The 20901-nt window shown below is 35.3% G+C and overlaps 1 protein-coding gene across 9 annotated transcripts in view; it reads right to left on the bottom strand.

Moving 5' to 3' along the window:
* REPS1 (RALBP1 associated Eps domain containing 1) overlaps positions 1-20901 on the bottom strand; it is an 82007-nt gene that overhangs the window by 31500 nt on the left and 29606 nt on the right. For 5 of the 9 annotated variants that reach the window (XM_072719903.1, XM_072719917.1, XM_072719911.1 and 2 more), the window contains exons 2-8: positions 8062-8185; positions 6240-6436; positions 5942-6095; positions 5313-5437; positions 4639-4801; positions 4293-4356; positions 3198-3352 (exon numbers count right to left, since the gene is read on the bottom strand). In XM_072719903.1, coding sequence (XP_072576004.1) covers positions 3198-3352; positions 4293-4356; positions 4639-4801; positions 5313-5437; positions 5942-6095; positions 6240-6436; positions 8062-8185 — 982 coding nt within the window. The remainder of the gene's footprint in view (positions 1-3197; positions 3353-4292; positions 4357-4638; positions 4802-5312; positions 5438-5941; positions 6096-6239; positions 6437-8061; positions 8186-20901) is intronic. The other 4 variants (XM_072719926.1, XM_072719929.1, XM_072719927.1 and 1 more) reach the window with 1 other exon arrangement.

Below are 20901 nucleotides of genomic sequence, written 5' to 3'. Positions count from 1 at the left end.
GCATCTCTATGAATAATAAATAAAATCTTAAAAAAAAAAAAGAAGATGAACATTCTTCCTTGAGTAATACCTTCAGAAAGGTGTTTTCATAGATGAATTTTTGTATGCTTTTTTTGGCTAAAACAATAAAAACCAAGTTTTCCTTTGTATTTCCTCTAGGTGCCAAATTCAGTGCTGATGTTAAATATTAAGTATTTTAATTCAAGCCCACATAAACCCTCTACCTATGATCATCAGTTTTTCTGTTTTATCTGCTATTTACACTGTAAACCTGGTCAAATGATTTTGGAAAAGTTACATATGTCCCTAACCATGTCTGCATGCCTACAAAAAGCATAGCTTGTTACTCCATGTGGCTATTAACTCAAGCCACCACTACTCATCGTTTACTTTTTGATAAGTTATTTAAATTGCCAATGCAGAATACCTTAGAGCTAATATTTTAGTATGTTCCCCAATATCACAAAATATAGTAACAGCTATATTTCAAAGATAGAAATGTGTTAAAAATATTCTTCTTTAAAAGTGGCACACATTTAGCATTAATTTATTCAATATTTGCTGACCAACTTAGCACATGCCTGGCAAAGTGCTATCCTTAGAATACTACAAGAGTAGAATGCATTTCCTGTATTTTTAAGGAGCTCACTGAGGTAGTAGAAAGAGGAAAGAAAGAACAGGATTCAGTATGATACATGTGCCATAATAAGCAGCAGGTAGGACATGTTATGAGAGATCAGAGAAAACAGAAACTACTTTTGCCTGGCAGTCAGAAAACCTCCAAAGAGGGAATACCTACGATAAATTCTCAGATCAGTCAAAAAAAAGTGTTTGGGTATTTCCCTTTTAGTGTCTAAAACTTCTAAAGTGAACTTCTAAAGACACAGCTATTTTAAATTGTTTTTGTGGATACTGATGGATCCACAGTGTCACATGACAGTTTCTATATTCAAAGGGCTTTGTGTACTATGAATCTCGGGCTTCTGAGAAGTAGGTAAAAAAAAGATTAATCAGTTTCACCCCAAAATTAACTGAATTCCAAATTTATCATTTATAAGCAGGCAAAGATCTGAATTTAATATTGTGTAGCCAAATGTTTATAATAAATTTGGTCAGAAAACCATATAATATCATGTTGGGATGGGAATAAACTATCTGATTCTTTGAAATCTTTAAAATTATAATTAAAGCAATTGTATACAGATAAATGCAGGTAAAAAAACTCAGTGTCTCTTTGCCATACAGATTTAATAGGTCTAAAAAAACAAAGGCCCCAAAAAAGAAATTCTTCAATCATGAGCTTTAATTTAAAATTCAGGCAATAGATCAAATTTACGAAGAACCAGAATTCATTTAAATTAAAAATAAAAAACAAAAAATTCCACTGACTACATGCAATAGCCAGATTTACCAATCTGAATGCAACAGATAACAGGTTCAGACAAGTCTCTAGAGAATAACATAACAGAAAAACACTCAACTTATTTTCTTGTATTAGTATGCTATCACTTTTCAAAGAACTAAAGTCACAGAAAATTTCTAGATACAAGGACCAATTTTTAAAATGATACACCAAGGGTATAGCTACTAAAGTTTCTTCTCCCTTTCGCTACTATCAAATAAGCTAGACAAAGTTCTTTTTATTTACTTCTCAATTAGGCAAATCAAAGTACTCTGAAGCAAAATTACCAACAAAAATAGCTTTCAGCTCAAGTTAGAGGTTACCTTATAACTACCTGAAATGATCAGGAAAATCTAGGAGTCTCATAGGATCATATTTCTAAAAAACATAAAATCAATGCTAAAATTTTTCAACAGTTTATTCATTAATAAAAAGTCAGGGTACAATTCAGGTTCTGAAACATGAATGGCATCAAATCCACATTTCAGGCGGAGAAACAGAAGGAAAAAATAGAATAAATGGTCAGAACTTGCCCAAGGTCACAGGAATAATTAGTAAAACTAGAAGCTGACTCAGATTCTTAACACCATCGAGATTATTCTCTTTGTGAGATTAATAAGATGCATATGATTCCTTCTGTATAATTTAGGCAATAAGGTCAGATCATGTGCATTTCTGGGTTAAACAGACACTGCCTAATAGATAAATGTCCTTTTGAGAGCCAAATTCTGTTTTAACTTTTCTTTCAAAAGTATAAAATTCCTTCCATTAAAACATCCAAAAGAAATTTTAGATAAGAAAACTGAAAACAATAAGTTTTAATTAGGCTCATTAAGAATTTAACGTTAAGATTTCCTTTTATTCATTCTGAATTTTATTCATTTCTTTAACCCTTATATTGTTTCCTTTTTAAGAAAGCTACCAGTATATGTGGGCATTTACAAAAGCATTCTTGTAAACATGGTAACAAAACGGCACCTATCTAATAATCAAACACAAAATTACCAGATTTCTTTATAGTCTGAAGGAAAGAGTTGGGCCTTTGAAAGAAAAATGCCTGCATATTGCATTGGTCTAATGATAAACCAGGTATCATCCTTCAATAAATTAAGATGTATTCAATGGAAAAATGGTGATGATGCAGACTGGCTACCTTGCTCACCCCAGATAATACATAACGTAATTAAAGGGGTGGCAAAACAACCAGAGATACCGTGAAATGCTCTTAAAATCTCAGCAAATCAAAAGTGTAAAGTGAAGTAGTGGCATGTATTATTTATCTCTTTATAACTAGGGATCCCTGGGTGGCGCAGCGGTTTGGCGCCTGCCTTTGGCCCAGGGCGCAATCCTGGAGACCCGGGATCGAATCCCACATCAGGCTCCCGGTGCATGGAGCCTGCTTCTCCCTCTGCCTAAATAAGACAAACCATTAATCCAAGTTCAGCCTGTATGTCATACTCTGATGGCAAATCTACTTGCTCTTGATGAAATGTCTATGTTCTTAAGTTTTAATAACTATCTTGATTTTGCTTTTAAGAATTGTGTTGGGGCACATGGTGGCTCAGTCAGTTGAGCGTCCAACTCCTGACTTCAGGTCAGGTCATGATCTCAGGGTTGTGGGACATGCTCTGCGCTCAGCACAGACTCTGAGGGTTTTTTTTTTTTTTTCCCTCTCTCTCTCTCTCTCTCTCTCTCTCAAGCAAATAAATAAATTCTTAAAAAAAAAAAAAAAAAAAGAATCAAGTGCTATGTTTATTAAGGTCTGCAACCAGGTCCCTTCAGTTCCCAATCTTACCTGCTGAGTCCTCCAAATCAATCAATTTGGGCATTAGGCTTTCAGGGAGTTTTTCTGGTAAGTCATAGCCATTCTTCCTAGCAACTACCAGATGAAAAGCAGCACAAAACTCATCCAGTGTCAATGCTCCATCTTTATCAAAGTCTGAAAGTTCCCTAGAAGACAAACTTACTATAAATATAATCATCTGCTTTAGATCCCTTAATGTCTCAAAAAGAAGAAAAAGAAATCCTTTTCCAGAAAAAGTGCAATCAATAATCCCATAAATGGAAAGAAATGGATTATACAACCTAGGCAGTGGGCATTTTGGGTATTTAAGGCACAATTCCTTAAACTTTTCTGAATGCTTGAAATTCTTATAATCAAATGCTAAAAAACAGCTTCAATAAATAAGATCACCAAAAAATGACTTTTAATCAACATGTATTTTTAGTAACAGAATTTAGTTTAAAGTCAGGCCTACTTAATAAATCACTAAATTTATAAAAAACTGTTTTTATTGTTATCAAAGTCCTACATGTATCCACTTTAAAGCAATCAATAGAATTACAAGGCTTGATATAAAAAAAACAGCAGCCCCTCTATCCTTTCACTTAATGGATGCAGAAGCAACCACTTATGTATTTAATGCCTCACACTATAAAGAGCATGTATATATTACTAGTTCTAGATTTTTCAGTTTAGGCATTATCTATCATCCTTTTACTATAGCATTCTACACTACTAAAAACCCTTTAAAGTAGAAATAACACTTACGTTTATCTGATAATTGTTTTAAAACCAAATGGGCTACACACAACCATGTAAGTACCAATTAGCTTTTATTCCATGCATTATGCTAGCAACAAGAAATAGTAGATAGAATTTAAAAGAATTTTAGCACTTTTTAAAGAACTACTGTACTGGCATCACTTATTTCTTTTCCAGAGAGTGAGACAGAAGTTGACCATTTTAAGGCAATACTGTGTTCTTTGAGAACACTCTTGAAGAGCTTGTGCTCTCATCGTTTATTTTTTAAGGTTTGAAAATCCACCTGCTGGAAACTCCTTTGAAAACAACCCACATTACCCAACTGATGCGATATACCACACTTACCAAATATGAGAAAGTTCAAGAATAGGAAGTTTTGATTTTGTAAAAAACTCTTTAGCTGCAGATCCTGAAATATTAAAACAGTGTTGTTTAATGTTATTCTGAACTTACAGATTCAAGAATAAAATGTGAGGTTAAGAGTCTTTTTAAGACTTTTTTCACTGGGAAAATGGTAATCTTAACATGTGTCTATGTCATGTTTTTGTCTCCAGTGATTATAAACTTTTCAGACAATTTGAGGATCAATTATCTTTTATAATCTCTGACCAATAAAACCATATCTTTGAAATTATGAAACTGAGACTTTGTCTTGTCCCATCTAGAAGAATTTCTGTTTTTAACAACTCACCTGGAATAAATCCGTTTAGATCAGGCTGAATGGTTTTAAATTGATTTACATAATACTGCCTTTGTTCATCTGTTATTTTCCAGGGATCATCATAACTACTGGATTGCCTACGAATTTCATTGGCAGCTGTAGCTGATGCTACAGTTCGTACTGTTGTCTGGTCCTGTAAGGAAACATTTTTTTCCTCAGTACAGTATCTATCTATATGATTATACGGACCAAGATTGCTAGGTTATTATTCTTTGAAAGTGAAACTTACTTTTTGTGGATGTTTAAAATATAAGAAGTCTTCACAAACTTATCAGCAAACCACATTATTTGTTATAATCAGGTTACTGAATGTTTCTGTACAATGATTATATAAGTGCGTAGAATGATAGCAATATGTAAGCAACAGAAAGTTATGAAAAATGTGCTAAGAAAGCCAAGCAAAATATATTCCTAGGGGCAGAAAACTTTCAAAATGTCATTGAATAATTAGAAAGAAAATCAGCCAAAACTTTTAGTGAAACATTCCAATGATAACAGACTTTAAGACACAGAGCAGAGTTCCGTGTTGTATAAAAGAGTGAACTTACATTTACAAAATTTGCAACAGCAAAATATAAAATGAATGACTGCAGCGATACTCTGAATGAAGCAAATAAAAATGCAATACCAATAAAATGTCACACCTGGACAGAAGCAGGATGCATGGTTAAAAGAGTACTGGTTGGTGGAGTATCTGCAAAACTGACCCAAGTTTCTTGTGGTGGAGGTGGAGAATGCCCTGACCACACTGCATCACCAGCAGAAGAACCTAAGAGGAGAATGGGTACACATGCTGGCTCACTTTTGAAGAAAAGTTACCAGGTTTTTTACCATAACTCACCATACATATATTATGTTTTCTTTTGAACTCTAACTTTGAAGAAATGTTAACGATTTCCAAAATCAATCTCCTCTGTCAACTTAAAACTTCATTTAAATCTTTTTAAATTGTTCTTGTACTTTCCTTGTCAATACTGGAATTAATGTAATACACCCCTCATATTCTGAGAAATCATTATTCATTTCACCTTCAGAGAATCTGGTATCTATAAACTTCTGTCTGAGCATTACATGTGTAAGTAAACGCAATTACCACTGTTCAAAGTGATATATCTACTTACAAACTTTCATAGTTGGCTTCTGCTTCTAATTAAGGCACTTAAATTATAATTAAAAATGGTCTTGAAGGCAACTCTTAAAGGAGTATTATCTAGTTTCCTTCAATTTATGACCCTTCATAAATAACCGTCCCTTCTAAAGAATTTCAAAATACCTGATTGTGCTTCACCAAAGGGAGACCAAAATGGTCCAGGTCCTGCCAGAGGCCTCTCGCTATTTCCCCCACTGGGGTGACGGCTGTGCTTCCTCCATGTGTGTGGAGAAGTTGGTGGGGACTGCTGGGGTGAAACTACTGGAGATGCAGGTTCCTAAAAACAGTATTATTAGTATTATTATTTTAAGACTTAAATCTTTTTAAAGTACCATTTTCATTAAGAAAGCACTCAATAAATGTTTTAGTGTAAACATCTACACAGGACATCAAGAGATAACATCTCCAGGCACATGATTACCTGCTGATCTGCAGATGTACGAGGCTGGACAGTATCATGGCTTACAGATCCCTTTTTCACTTGCCCCCTGCCAGGTGGTGGTGGAATTACACCAGAGTAAGACCCTTGATTTTCAGAATCTGAAGAATATGAGGCTGCATGGCGAGATTCCTGTTCATTCTTTGAAGCAACAAATCTTGGCAGAGGAAGGTCCTTTACTGTTAATCACAGAAATAATTATTACTTTATTTTTTTTATTTTTTTTGTTTTTTTTTGTTTTTAATTATTACTTTAAAATAAAACAAGGGCACACATTAGAACTGCTATATGAATTAGATATTAAAAAAAACTTTTGCAAAAACAAATACAGAAAAAGCAGACACACATTTATCATGACATTTAGACCATCTCCCTTAGATTGTGGGAGACTAACCTAGAAAGAAACAGTAACACTAAACTTTCCTTCTAAAGGCAGGAATAGCTAATTACAGCTAATGGTAATAGCTATAAAAATGTCCTGTCTGGCTCTCTGCTTACAACTGAGGCAACAAGATGCCAAGGTTAATGATAGTGACTGACAGAATCTGAACTCAGGGCAGCCTGACCTGAAAGCTTAGGCTACTTCTTTTCTACTCATACTGATTCTCTTAACTAAGATGTTAGAGCCATAAGTAAAACAAAGACTATGTCACTAGATTGGGACTAGATTCATCTAGACATTTCATGGCACAAATTCCTGAAAAATATTTTACTGTCCACCTACCAACAGAACAAAGCATTTTATCTATCCACCTTAGTCTGGCTTATACCCTACATTCAATTTTAAAGAGAGGAAAGAAGACTGAGAACTACTTTGCACATCAATCACAGCTCATACTTTTAGACTAGACAACACACAGAAGAGCAGAATTTTTAAAAGAAAGTATGCTTCCCTCCACTATAATTATCTGCATCTCTCTTGAATCCCCATACAAAGGAGGAAAAATACTAAGCTTATTCAGTATTTACGTAAAGGAATCCAAAATTACCTAAAAAGAATGTAAACTCTCAATTCTAGACAAATGATGTGTAGCAAACCAGAGGTCAACAATGAAAACCTCACAGTGACTAATAAACTGAACTTGGTCCTTAAAACTATTTATAAAAATTTTAACATTACAGAAAACCTCAAGTTTTGTTTCCTCTTTCCCTACAACAACCACAGAACTCTCTGCAGTTAAGTACCTCGCTTTATAGAATTTCCACTGACTTCGACATCAATAAGCAGAAAAACTAATTATCCCACGTGACACTCGTAAGGCAGACAGATGTCTATAACTAGGCTTTAGCCTGCCAATATTTTAATATTGTCTCTATCAATCAGAAAGTTTTGGTTAACTAATACCTTCTAATTTCAAATGCACAGCCTTCTCAAACGAAAAAAACACAAAGTATAATGTAGTTTTATACTTACTAGAAAAAAAAGAATATAAGGAAGACATATAAGAAGATGGTCAGTCACTAAGCTTATCATTTACTCTGATAAAAATTATCTAAACTTTCTAAGCAATTTTTAGTGAATTATTTCTGAAAAATCACCACTTTTTTTTTAAATCACCACTTTTAACAATTTTCAATTATCATCAAATACGTATTAAGTACATACATGCTGTAACAGATTTAAGGAAGAGATACTTTTCTAATATTCACAAATGAAAAAAGCATGATAGTAAGAATAAAGCCATGACACTTAAGTTGCAAATGCCAGTATAATATCAGGAAAACTAAAAAATTCTACTGACTTTATTTCATTTGTGATCAGAAGACTATTTTCACTTCAACTACTAATGTACTCCATGTTTACCTGTATTTATACTTTCCACTCTTAAAGGGAAACCAGACTGGGCAACAGCTACAAGTTTCAAAGCAATATAGAACTGACTTCTTCCAAAGTAACCAAGCCTCGTTGCACCACAAAGCTCCATAATCTATAAAAAAAACCCACAATGTTAACATTAAGATTTATGACAATAATTTTCCAAATAAGCAGATATCTAACTTTTGTTTATATGACTTCTCCAAAACATAACTGACACAGTATATTACACTCAACTGACAGCCAACTTCCTCAGGTTTCAGATTTGCAAGTTTGAAAATAAAAAGGCACTGACCTTATAATAAAGTTATAGTCTTCTACTTAGAACTAAGCATCCATGTGATAAAAGCAATTTTATTTTATTAGAAAAACTATTTTCTCTTACGGGTCATATTTTTCAGCAACAATGTACCATCATCCATTCTTCATAAACACTATGCATACAACAGGGCCAAAAGTTCCTGCAACTAATAGATTATCATGCAGCCATTTAAAGTAATAGTCATAAAATAAATAAATAAATAGTCATAAAATGATATATTAAGTGGAAAAAAGGATACATAATTTTAACCACATAAACAAAAATTTTAAAAGAATCAAATATATACAATTCTAACAGCAATTTTGTTAAGGGAGATTAAGAGTAGGGTTTTTCCTCTTATTTCTCAGATTGTATTTAATGTGGTTACACTACTTTTCTTAAAAAAAAAACACCCAATTTTTGTTTGCTTTGTGTTTTTAAAGCACAAAAGGATCTATATCGATCACTGTAGTCATTCAACATGTATTTTCTAGACTGGCTACTACAAATAAGTCTCAGATTAGAAAAGAGAATTTTCAGTTATAAGATTAAATTACAACTCCAAAAGCTGGAGTAATATCTACTGTCCAGAGATGATAATCTTAAAATAAACACTAAGTATCGTTGTCTCACCTCAAAAGATAACAATTTCTATAGAAAGGGAAAATATTTGTCTATTTTCTTTTTCCCAAAACACTCAAAGATTAGGGTACCCAGATGTTATGGTAGTAAGTCAGAAGTACTTACTAGAATTGAAAAAAAAAGCACCAACAACCATTAAGCAACGTATCACAATCACAGTAACCATTTGTTTACACACATGAGAAGACAGCAGTCATTTTTTGTGATTGATCAGCAACGGAGAAAGTTCCTGATTCTGCCACTAAGGGGCATCACTTCAGTGTAAATTTAAAAGGGCAAGGAGGATAAAGAGGAAGGAAGGTTCACATTAGGGACCTTTAGGACGAAAAGGAGGGCAAGAGTTAAGAAGGTCACACAGCCTTGAAAGACACGCAGGCATTTTGTATGGTTACTGCCCTTTTCCAAGATTTCCAGAAAAGTCTGCCTGCTCGGCACCCTGTTAAGGATCATTACACATCTTAGATACTCTTGCTTATAAAACAAATCTAAAACATCCAAAATATGCCCTGTATCTACGCTAGATAAAGGGAAGACCTACGAGGAAATCACAGGTAGTTGGTTTATTTATCCTTGTTAAATGCGGTTCAGTCAGTAGGAGATGCCCAGGGAACAGGAAGGAATGCAGAGGGGGTGTTAAGAAAGAAGTACACTGTGGAGATGTGTTCCACACCCGGGAAGCAGACAACAGGTGATGACTGAAGCAGAGGGAGGAAATGAGAATGGAAGAAGATATTTGCAAATGACCTATCAGATAAAGGGCTAGTATTGAGGATCTATAAAGAACTTATTAAACTCAACACCCAAGAAACAAATAATCCAATCATGAAATGGGCAGAAGACATGAAGAGAAATCTCACAGAGGAAGACCTAGACATGGCCAACAAGCACATGAGAAAATGCTCCACATCACTTGCCATCAGGGAAATACAAATCAAAACCACAATGAGATACCACCTCACACCAGTGAGAATGGGAAAAATTAATAAGACAGGAAACAACAAATGTTGGAGAGGATGTGGAGAAAGGGGAACCCCTCTTGCTCTGTTGGTGGAATGTGAACTGGTATAGCCACTCTGGAAAACTGTGTAGAGGTTCCTCAAAGAATTAAAAATAGAGCTACCCTACGACCCAGCAAATGCACTACTGGGGATTTACCCCAAAGATACAGATGCAGAGAAACAGCAGGACACCTGCACCCCGATGTTTCTAGCAGCAATATCCACAATAGCCAAACTGTGGAAGGAGCCTTGGTGTCCATCGACAGATGAATGGATAAAGAAGATGTGGTACATTTATACAATGGAATATTACTCAGCCATGAGAAAGGACGAATACCCATCATTTCCTTCGACGTGGATGGAACTGGAGGGTATCATGCTGAGTGAAATAAGTCAATAGGAGAAGGACAATCATCATATGGTTTCACTCATACGGGGAATATAAGAAATAAAGAAAGGGATTATAAGGGAAAAGAGAGGAAATGAGTGGGAAAATTAGAGAGGGAGACAAACCATGAGAGACTCCTAACTCTGGGAAACAAACAAAGGGTGGTGGAAGAGGAGGTGGGCAGGGGGATGGGGTAACTGGGTGACAGGCACTGGGTTTTATACTACATGTTGACAAATCGAACTTCAATTAAAAAAGAGAAAGAGAGAGAGACAGAGCGCAAGAGAGTGCTTGCCTACAAACCCAGAGCAGTGAAGGGAACTTTAGAGAACACCAAAACCTAAAGGCAGGTGTAAAAAGGAGCCTATGAAAGAAGCAGTGGGAAAAGTATCAGCAGAAGGAGGAAATCAACGGTGGAAAGAGGTTCTAGAAGGTGGGAGCAAGACTTAAAGAAAATCACTATTGCACATACAAATTCATGTACAAAGGTGTTCACAATGAGAAGCAATCTAAACTTAAACACAAGAACAAAACAGATACAGTTGATTATGAAATAACTATATATAAGAAAACCATTAACATTTAAACTCACAGCTTACCAGTATTAATGTTATGAAAACAAAAAGCAAGATACAAAACAGTGTATACATAAGTAAAATTCTAATTTTATTGGGATATATGTACACATAAATCATAGTGAATATGCCAGTGATTACTTCTAGGGACTGAGATTAAGGGATATTTCTATGTTTTCTTTACATGAGCCTATATTACTCCCAAAAGTATTTAATATTATTTAATCAAAAATTGATAAATAATTTCCAAACAAGAGAATTAGTGGGGCCAAATTTAAAAAAAAAGAAAACACTCTATATTTTGCAGTTAGGAGGTTTTTGCTGCTTGAGCACTAGTAGAGATGCGATAGGGTAAAATCTCATTTACAATGGATTAAGGAATAAACAAGAGGAATGCAAGTGGACAGACAGGTTAGGATGCTTGGCTCTCAAAGAAAGTATGTTTAGAAGGGTAATCTTGCTTCTCCTAATTCTCAGAGCTAGTGAGTGGAAGAACCTGCTCAAGAAGCCAGGTCCTTTGATTCAAAACCCAAAGCTCTTTCCAAGGGGCCACTTTGGTGGGGTGGAGGGTAGAAAAGCAAGAAGGTATACTATATTTCTACTGTATCAGACATAAAAATTTTTTAAATATATACATATATATTAAAAGCTGCCTGTAAGGAAAGAGGAATGAGGTTTTCAAAGGGGAGATAAAAAGGACTCAAAGCAAAATATTTGCTGTTATTTCTCTATAATCCTGGCTGCATCACCTACAAAACTCACTTTGTGGTGCAAGTTAGGCATATATGTGTCACTGATGACTATCTTTCCAATTAGGCTACAAGTCCTTGAAAGCAGCTGACAGGGAAAGAAGCTGTAACATACAAACTTAAAAATGCTTTTGCTATTGCCAAATGCCTTTCAAAAAGGTTACTGAAATTTATTCTCCCACTATCAATATGAGTGTTTCCTTTTCATCTTTTCTCCAGTAACCTAAAAAGGTCACCCATACACTTACACGTAGCATTTTGACCACCTGTGTTACAGAGTTTCATATAGCTATTTCTTACTTTAGCTTTATAATATTTAAATATGTGATAGAGGAGCACTCAGGTGGCTCAGTTGGTTAAGGCAGGCCTTCTCAGATCTTGATTTCCTGGCCCTGGGGTTGGCCTGCATTGTCAGGCTCTGCTTCTCCCTCTCCCTCTGCCCCTCCCCACCTCACGCTAGCAAGTGCACTCTCTCTCAAGTAAATAAATAAATAAGATCTTTTTTTTAAATGAATGAATGAATGTCTGACAGATTATTAGCCCAGACTTCAATGTTTTTTTCTTGTTTACAATTTTCTGGACTACTCTCATATTATTATTCCACCAAATAATCTTTACAATTATTTGTCAAAAGAAATTGAGATTTTAATTGGAATGGCAATTTATTTTTAATCTTTTTCCTAACTTTAATGAAACCACTTCTAGTGGTTAAGCATGATCTGGGCTAGTAACACTCTGCAACACCACCGTTATGTTAAGAAACTATTCAGCTACAGAGTGCCTGGGTAGTAGTCAGTTAAATATCTAACTCTTGATTTCACTGCAGGTCATGAAGCCTCACATCCGGCTTTGTGCTGGGGGAGGGGGGTTGCTTAAGATTCTCTCTCCCTCTCCCTTCCTCATGGGCTCACTAGGAAGGAAGGAGGGAGGGGAGGGAAGGGGAGGGAAAAGGAAGAAAGAAAGAATAGATATTTTTAAAGAGAAAGAAAAAACTAGTTCCACTGGTCTAAGAGTTTTCTTTGGGATTTTCTGTTTTCAAAAACAACAAATAGATGTTAATTTTATTGTGTGCACTTTTGGGCAGAAAAGTAAAAGATCATAATTTTTCTCCTTGGTCTATTAAGAATTCCATTAACAGAGTTCCTAACATTAAACCATCCTTTGATCTGTAAAATGAATTCCATTTAGTCATGGTGTCTATTACTGTTTCAAATAAGATTTACAACATTTTAAACAGAATCATAAAATGATTAGGCCCCCCAAAACACAAAAACCCCAAAACCCCAAAACCCTTGTATGTAAAAGGTTTGGAAGTAGCACTATGTTGGCTTTGTAAACACAACTAACAAGTTTTACTTTTTCTTCCTCTCTGCTCTGAAATACTTTAAATAGATTTGGAACTATCTGTTCCATAAAGATTTGGAAGAATTCACCTATGACACGTGCTGAGTATGATCTCAGATGTGTCTGTTTCTTGAATAAACTAGGTTGTCGATCTCTAAAATGATAATTTCCTAGGAAATCATTTCTCATCTCAAATTTGGAAATTTACTATTAGTTCAGCATTATTCAAAGCAATCCCACTCTTTCAACTGCCTCTCTATGGTAACTTCCCCTTGGCCTAAATTACACACATTTGTGAGCACGCTTGTGCAGTTGCCTAATATTGAAAATCACAAAAGCCCTTGTTAGGATCCAGATTCCCAGACCTCTTCATTAGACTATTACTCACCTAGGACACCCAGGGCCAGCTAGTGTTGCTGGTATACTAACAACAGCTACTGAAAACCATTAAAACTTACATGTTTGTAGTAAAATAAGTACCTAAGGATATGGAATTCAAAGTTCCTACTATCCCCATCAGAGGTAACAATTCTTTTCATATGTACTTCCCATTTTTTCCACGTGTATACAAACATATGAGCACACATATTTTTTACACATACAGGGTCATACTGTATATGAATTTTTCACATCATATTACTTGAAGATCTTTTTATATCAGCATAAGTCTCTTTCATTTTTTTACATAGCATTCCATGCATGGATATACGTATTACAAACTAACCAGTCCCCTACTGATGGACCCTTAGATTTTCCTAGCTTTCTATTAAAAATAATGCCATAGACATTCCTGTGTATTATCTTTGTGCACTTGTAGAACTGTACAACAAATTTCTAGAAATGGAATACACTTTAAAATATAATATAGTCAAGCACTCCAAAAATGGAATGACTTACAGACCAGCACAGAATCATGGCTACATGATCGGAGACAGGATAGAAAAAGGCCAAAAGTTTTCATTAATTTTATTGGCTTCATGAGGATATCAATCCTAAATAAGTCAGTGTTGACTTTTTTCCTGAATGCACTATTCCATAATACTTATCAAAAGGTCACTAACTTCCAGGAAGAAAAGATAAACTAGATTATAGTTCATTTTAATACCTATAGAGATCAATATGGTTAGGGAGTCATTCTGTATCATTTACATAGTACTTGAGCAAGTTATATCACTTTACTATTGTCTTAGTCTCCTTCTATGAAAACTGGGGAACATAATATACTACCTCTTATGATGGTTATCAGGAGTCAATGAAATTGTATTTAATTGTAAAACGCAGAAGTGTCTCATTCAAGATAGAATTATTACTTTTACCTGTGATCATAATGTATTTTATTCAGACTCCAGAGACTAAGTCATCCTTAAAAACTACATTCTCCCAACAGCCAAGAGTTAATTCTTTAAGTGCCAAAGTGGATTTTATTATTATCATTATGAAAAGTCTTCTAAAATATAGGATGCTTTCAAGACTTTTTAAGTGTTTTGAAGTTCTTAAAAAAATACACTGAGTACAGGAAATTACCTCCTCTCCTTTCAAGAATCTTATTAAAATGACAGTAAGGGAATATATATCCACAAAAATAAATAGGAGAGAAGGGGAAACAATGAGCAGGCAGGAAATCTCAACAAATGTTAGCAATCAGAAAGCACATGGATTCATGCCTAATAAAGTAGGTGGAAGAAACAGTGCCAAGAATACCTATGGAGGAGAACTAATTTGTCCTGCAAAATCCAGGGACTCACCCAGAAATGCCAGGTATGACTAAGTGAAATTGGGACAGAGATGAAGATCCGTATCTCTACAGCTGCTCACAGAATATTAGCAACCAGACTTTACCCTCCAAATATAAACAAACAAAAAGCTGGAAGTTCTATCTCTAAAGAATGAAATGTAGGGAAGTACTAGATCAGCTGATATGGACAGAGGTTGTTGCCCTAGAGAAAAGCTCCTGTTTCTAGTATTTAGCAATCCACTACGAGTCAGCATCTGACCCAATCCTCCCAAAATAAGGCTGCCTTTTGAAGAGCTAACGCAAGAACACAGAGCTCAGTTATTCTACTGTTGCCTTAAATATAGACAAGTTACCAAACATCAACAAACAACTGAGGAAAACCTACATAATGGAAGAAAACTGTGAAATTTAAAAAGAGGAAAATAACTCTGAGGGAAAAATGTAATTCAGGAAAGAGAGAGCACTTAAAAATACTCCAGTGAGGAGCACCTATGTAGTTCAGTTGGTTAAGGGTCTGCCTTCAGCTCAGGTCAGGAGGCCAGGACCCTGGAACAGAGCCTTGTATTGAGCTCCCTGCTTGGTGGGGAACCTGCTTCTCCCTCTCCCTCTGTCTGTTGCTCCCCCTGCTTGTGCTCCCTCTCTGCCAAATTAATCACATAAGGGGATCCCTGGGTAGCGCAGCGGTTTGGTGCCTGCCTGTGGCCCAGGGCGCGATCCTGGAGACCCGGGATCGAATCCCACATCGGGCTCCCTGCATGGAGCCTGCTTCTCCCTCTGCCTGTGTCTCTGCCTCTCTCTCTCTGTTGTCTCTCATGAATAAATAAAATCTTTAAAAAAAATTAATCACATAAAATCTTTAAAACAACAACAACAACAACAACAACACACACACACCCCCCAAACTCTAGTGAGCATTCTCTGACAAATTTAAGACAGTAATGCATCCATAAAACAAGAACAGGATACTATGAAAAAGGAACAACCAAAGAACAAGATGTCTGAAAATACACAAAGTTCAAAAGAAATACTAGAAGATAGACAAAAATTTCTCCAGAAGTAGGAAGGGACAAGGTGGGTTAGGAAATGAGAGAAAAACAGAGAATTAATTTGGAAGGACAAAATGTTTCTTAAAATGAGTTATACAAAAAAGGCAGAGAAAATAGAGTAAGAGATTTTCCCCAAATCTAAAGTAAAGGTATCTTTCAGATTGAGAGAGTCTATTGAGGGCTCAATACAATGGGTTAAAGAATTCCTGAACACATTACTGTGGAATTTCAGAGTAGCAAAGATAAAACAAAGATCCTAAGAGCATCCAGAATATGTGTAAGGGAAGTGGATAAGGGAGAGAGGTACTGATCACTAAGAAGAAATATTAACTGGACTGGAATCAGACTTCTCATCAGTAACACTGAATCAGAAAACAATAAAGCAATACCATCAAGGTTCTAAGAAAATATTATTTTCAACCTAGCATTCTGTATCCAAACTAGCATCAAGATGATGGAAAGAACAGACACTTTTAGTGGATGCAGAAATATAAAAAGTTTACCTCCTATAAAATCTCCCTTGAGAAAATATTTAAGGATGTTATTCAGCAAAATTTAGAGACAGAACATCCAAGAAAAAGCAGATATGCACCAAGAAAAAGGGAAATAAGGCTGCAGGATGACAACTATGTAACTGACCCGAGGAGCAGCTAGTCCATATTAGAGCAAAATGACAGAAAGTTCCAGGAAGATTTCAGAAAAAATAAAGGGGAAGGAATGGATACAAAGGCAAAGGTCCTAGGGTTTTTTAAAAAAAAAAAAGGCAACTGAGAAAGTTTAGTGAGGGAAAGCTGCATGAGAATAATCACAGTACTATATCATAGAACTGGATCTGCAGTTTATATATATATATATATAAATATATATATATAAATATAAAAATATTTATATCTTCATAACGTAAACACACTTTGGTTTTCAACTTTTAGATTCCATCTGAAGTCGGAACATATTAATTAAGAATTATGGTCTTAGAACAAGGTGCAAATGTTCTCAACATTAAATATGTAAAAGTGTAACTAACAAGTTCAAAGAAGGATAAGAAAGCTGAAGGGAAAAAGTCATGGACTTCTGGTTTTTGGTCTAGTACTTAAGAAGTAGAAGCCAATACTCTTTCTTATAGCAAAAAGCTGAACAAACTGAAAAACCAAGAACTCTTCTTAGATCTGTAAGAAAAGTTGGGCAGATCACAGAGCAACTGCTGCCCCCGGAACTGGAGACCAACAGAAGGCAGATACAGAGAATCACAACTTACTGGAAGCAAAACCCATCCACATCAACCTCCTTGAAACCCAGATGAAGCACAGGACAGGGGAAGGAGAGGAAATTGTTGCTCTGTTTAGAAAACCCTTACAATCCCTGATTTTTTAAATCATATGCAGATACTATTTTTTTTAAAGACTTTATTTATTAATGAGAGAAACAGAGAAAGAAAGAGGCAGAGACACAGGCAGAGGGAGAAGCAGCCCAACATGGGACTAGATCCCGGGTCGCCAGGATCACGCCCTGGGCTGAAGGCGTCGCGCTAAACCGCTGAGCTACCCAGGCTGCCCTGCAGATATTATTTTGATGAAAACCGAAAGTATGTATTTTTGAAAGATGTAATAATAGCACACTCTTAGTTTCAACAATATAGATTTTTTTCCAAAGGTTTTATTTATCTACTTAAGAGAGAGAGGAAGAGAGAGAGAGAGGGGGCACGCGCATGCACAACTGAGGGAGAGGCAGAGGGAGTGAAGGAGACTACTCTCTACTAAGCAGGGAGCCCGATGTGGGGCTCCATCTCAGGACCCTGAGATCATGACCTGAGCTGAAGGCAAATGCTTAACCGAGCCACCCAGGCATCCCAACAACACAGATTTTACAAACAAACTAGTACACTGTACTATATTGCAGTTATACATTGAAAGCCCCTAAGAAAAAGTGAAATGTTTTTCTTCGCCTAATAGACTAACACTATTAACAGAGTTGTTGTTTTTTTTTTTAATGATTTGTGACTTTTCCGTTGTTGCCAAGCTCTTTTACTCTATCAGCAGTCTTTCTACTTGCTGACCCCTTCTGCCTTGCCCACCATGGTTTAGAAATAGAACCTTTTAAAACTGTATAAAAACAAGAATAAATAGTTCTTTAATAGTAACTCAAAGAGCTCACCAAAGAACAAATTATTATTATTTTTTCTTCCAGATATACAAATGGTCGTGGTACATTTGTTGGTAGGGGAGAGGGATTAACATTTATTGAAAATACATAATGCTAAGCACAATCCCAATTACTCAAAGTGTTCCCATCTAATCCTAAAAATAATGTGGAAGAATTGGTATTATCATTTTATGAAGGAAGAATCAGGCTGGCCAAGTAACTAAGGCCAGAGGGCCCAAAAGGGAGAGCTGTAATTCAAAACTATGCCTTTAATTTTCCACCAAGACATGTTGTACATTGTCCTTTTCCCAGGATAATGTTGGCTTCCTCAGGGCAGGTACCCTCACTAACCTCTAACGCATGTCTTATAGCCCAGAGTGCCTAGAATACACTGACAATGAAAGAGTAGTTTAAATGTGTAAGCAAGGTTCTTTAATCCTAGGTTCAGGACATGAGGTACAGGATGCTAGCAACACTGTACAGTTGTTTCTTATCTGAAATAAGAAAAGGTTAGATGCCAAATTACACATTTGAGCTTGAATTCATGAGCTGAATTACAATATAAGAATTCAGAAAAATGGAATGAGGACTATACTGAAACTGTATGATATGGAGAAGAATCGTAGCAAGCTGTCTATATTCTCCCCAAGATGAAATTTTATGAAATGTTTAATACAGTTGACTCCTGAGCAACACAGGAATTAGGGGAGACAAACCCCTATTCAGTCAAAAATACATAAACTTGTGACTTCCCAAAAACTTAATTAAAAATCTGTTGACCAGAAGCCTTACCAATAACAAAGTCGATTAACATATATTTTGTATGTTAAATGTATTATACTTTGTATTTTTACAATAAAGTAAGCTAGAGAAAGGAAAATGTTATTAAGAAAATCATGAGGAAGAAAAAATAAATTTACAGTACTGTGCCCATATTTATTGAAAAAAATCTGCATGTAAGTGAACCCACTAAATTCAAATCCATACCGTTCAAGGGTCAATTGCACAACAAAATACAATAGAAAATAAGATCCTCCCTTTAGGGCACTTGGGTAGCTCAGTCAGTTAAGGTCTGCCTTCCACTCAGGTCATGATCCTGGGAGTCCTGGGATCGAGTCCCGCATTAGGCTCCCTGTTCAGCAGGGAATCTGCTTCTCCCTCTACCCCTACCCCTGCTGGTATTCTCTCAAATAAATAACATCTTTAAGAAAAAAAAAAAAAACAACCCTCCCTTTATAGTCATTATCAGGTTAAAAATGAGGTGAATCCACCATTGCTTTCATTTTTATTTATTTTATTTTATTTTTATTTTATTTATTTATTTTTTTGCTTTCATTTTTAAAATGGAAGATTAAATGGGAATGAATCGGTGGCAAAGCTATGTATTTGCTGGCTTAAAAGCCCAGGCACCTTGGTAGCATTGTAGTGTATACATGTAGACCAATCAGTGTCATTTTTCTTGATTTACTAACTTGTTAGACTAGTCCCTACACCTCTCTGACTCATTAGCTTTAGTGACATGAGAGTATTTATAATGAAGATTCACATTTACCAGAGAAATTAAAAGAAAGTAGGGAACAATTATACTTAGTACCTATGATTAGGAAGGCTGTTTACTTGTTATCATACTTAATGATCAGAACAATTCTCTAATGTTGGCTACCATTATCCCCAGTTAATAGGAAAGGACACTGAGGCTAATAAGTGGCAGAGCCAGGATTCAAAGCTTTATTAGTCTAAGTCCAAAGCTCTCTGTTCCCAGCTGTCTCCAAAGCACAGCAAAACACAACTCTTAACACTGGCATACTTATGGAGCAGTAGTTTCAAAATGTATTCCAAAGAACACAAGTCAAGCTAAAGACTCTGCGGTTGAGTAAATTAAGAGATATTCTATTTCCTGTGGAGACTACACAATGCAGTTTTAGACCATAAGAGGTACCAAAAAAAAAAAAAAAAAATCCTGTAGCCTAGAAATAAACCTCTTTCTGATTCAGAGACTATTAAAATGCTTTAGAAGTAGTGGTAGAGCAGATGCTTGGTATAAGAAACTTTGGGAATCAGTGCTGTGGACCTAGAGCTGTGATTTTCACATTTTTTGGTCTCAGGATCCCTTATACATACTTTAAAAAGTTATTGAGAAAAAAAAATATTTTTAAATAAAGTACTGAGGACTCCCCCAAAGCTTTTGTTTTTGTGGTTTATATTTACCATATTAGAATTTAATTCTTTAAAAATTAAGAATATGTATCTATAATCTCATTTAAAAATTAAAAAATAAAAATCTTATTATATGTGATGTAAAATTTTATGAAAGTAACTATTCTCCAAAATTTTAAAAATTGCGTAAAGGGGTGCCTGGCTGGCTCAGTCTTAGAGCATATGACTCATGATCCTGGGGCAGAGAGCTTACATTAAAAACAAAACCAAAATGAGCGAAAAGAGTACATTGTTTTATATGCATGCACATTTTCCTTAATGTATAGTTTAAGCTAAGAGTCTCCTACCCCTCTAATATTTGATTCATTGCAATATGTCACTTTGTTTCAAATATAAGAGAACACTCTTACTTCACAGGGATATGTACTGGAAAACAGAAGGCGATTTAATATAGCCTTGTCAGATAATTCTGATTTTATGTTTTGATACTAACCTGAAACTCAACAAATGGTAAATGCTTAAAATACAGTTGCAATATGGAATCCAAAGCACATATTTTTGCATACCATTAAAATGCACTGGTGTACCAAGCGCACTGCATCCTCCATTGGTCATTTGTAGACTATTAGTTCTGGTTATGTAGATCTTCCAAATGTTGACACATCTCATTTATACAATATTTTTTAAATCAAAAGCTAACATCACCGATTTCATCAGAAAAGCCATTAAATATTGGGAAGCAATAATCAAGCAC

This window comes from Vulpes vulpes, chromosome 1, assembly GCF_048418805.1.
Source record: "Vulpes vulpes isolate BD-2025 chromosome 1, VulVul3, whole genome shotgun sequence".
NCBI classification, from domain to species: domain Eukaryota; kingdom Metazoa; phylum Chordata; class Mammalia; order Carnivora; family Canidae; genus Vulpes; species Vulpes vulpes.
The sequence above is the reverse complement of the archived record's forward strand: the minus strand, read 5'-3'. Positions and strand labels throughout refer to the sequence as shown.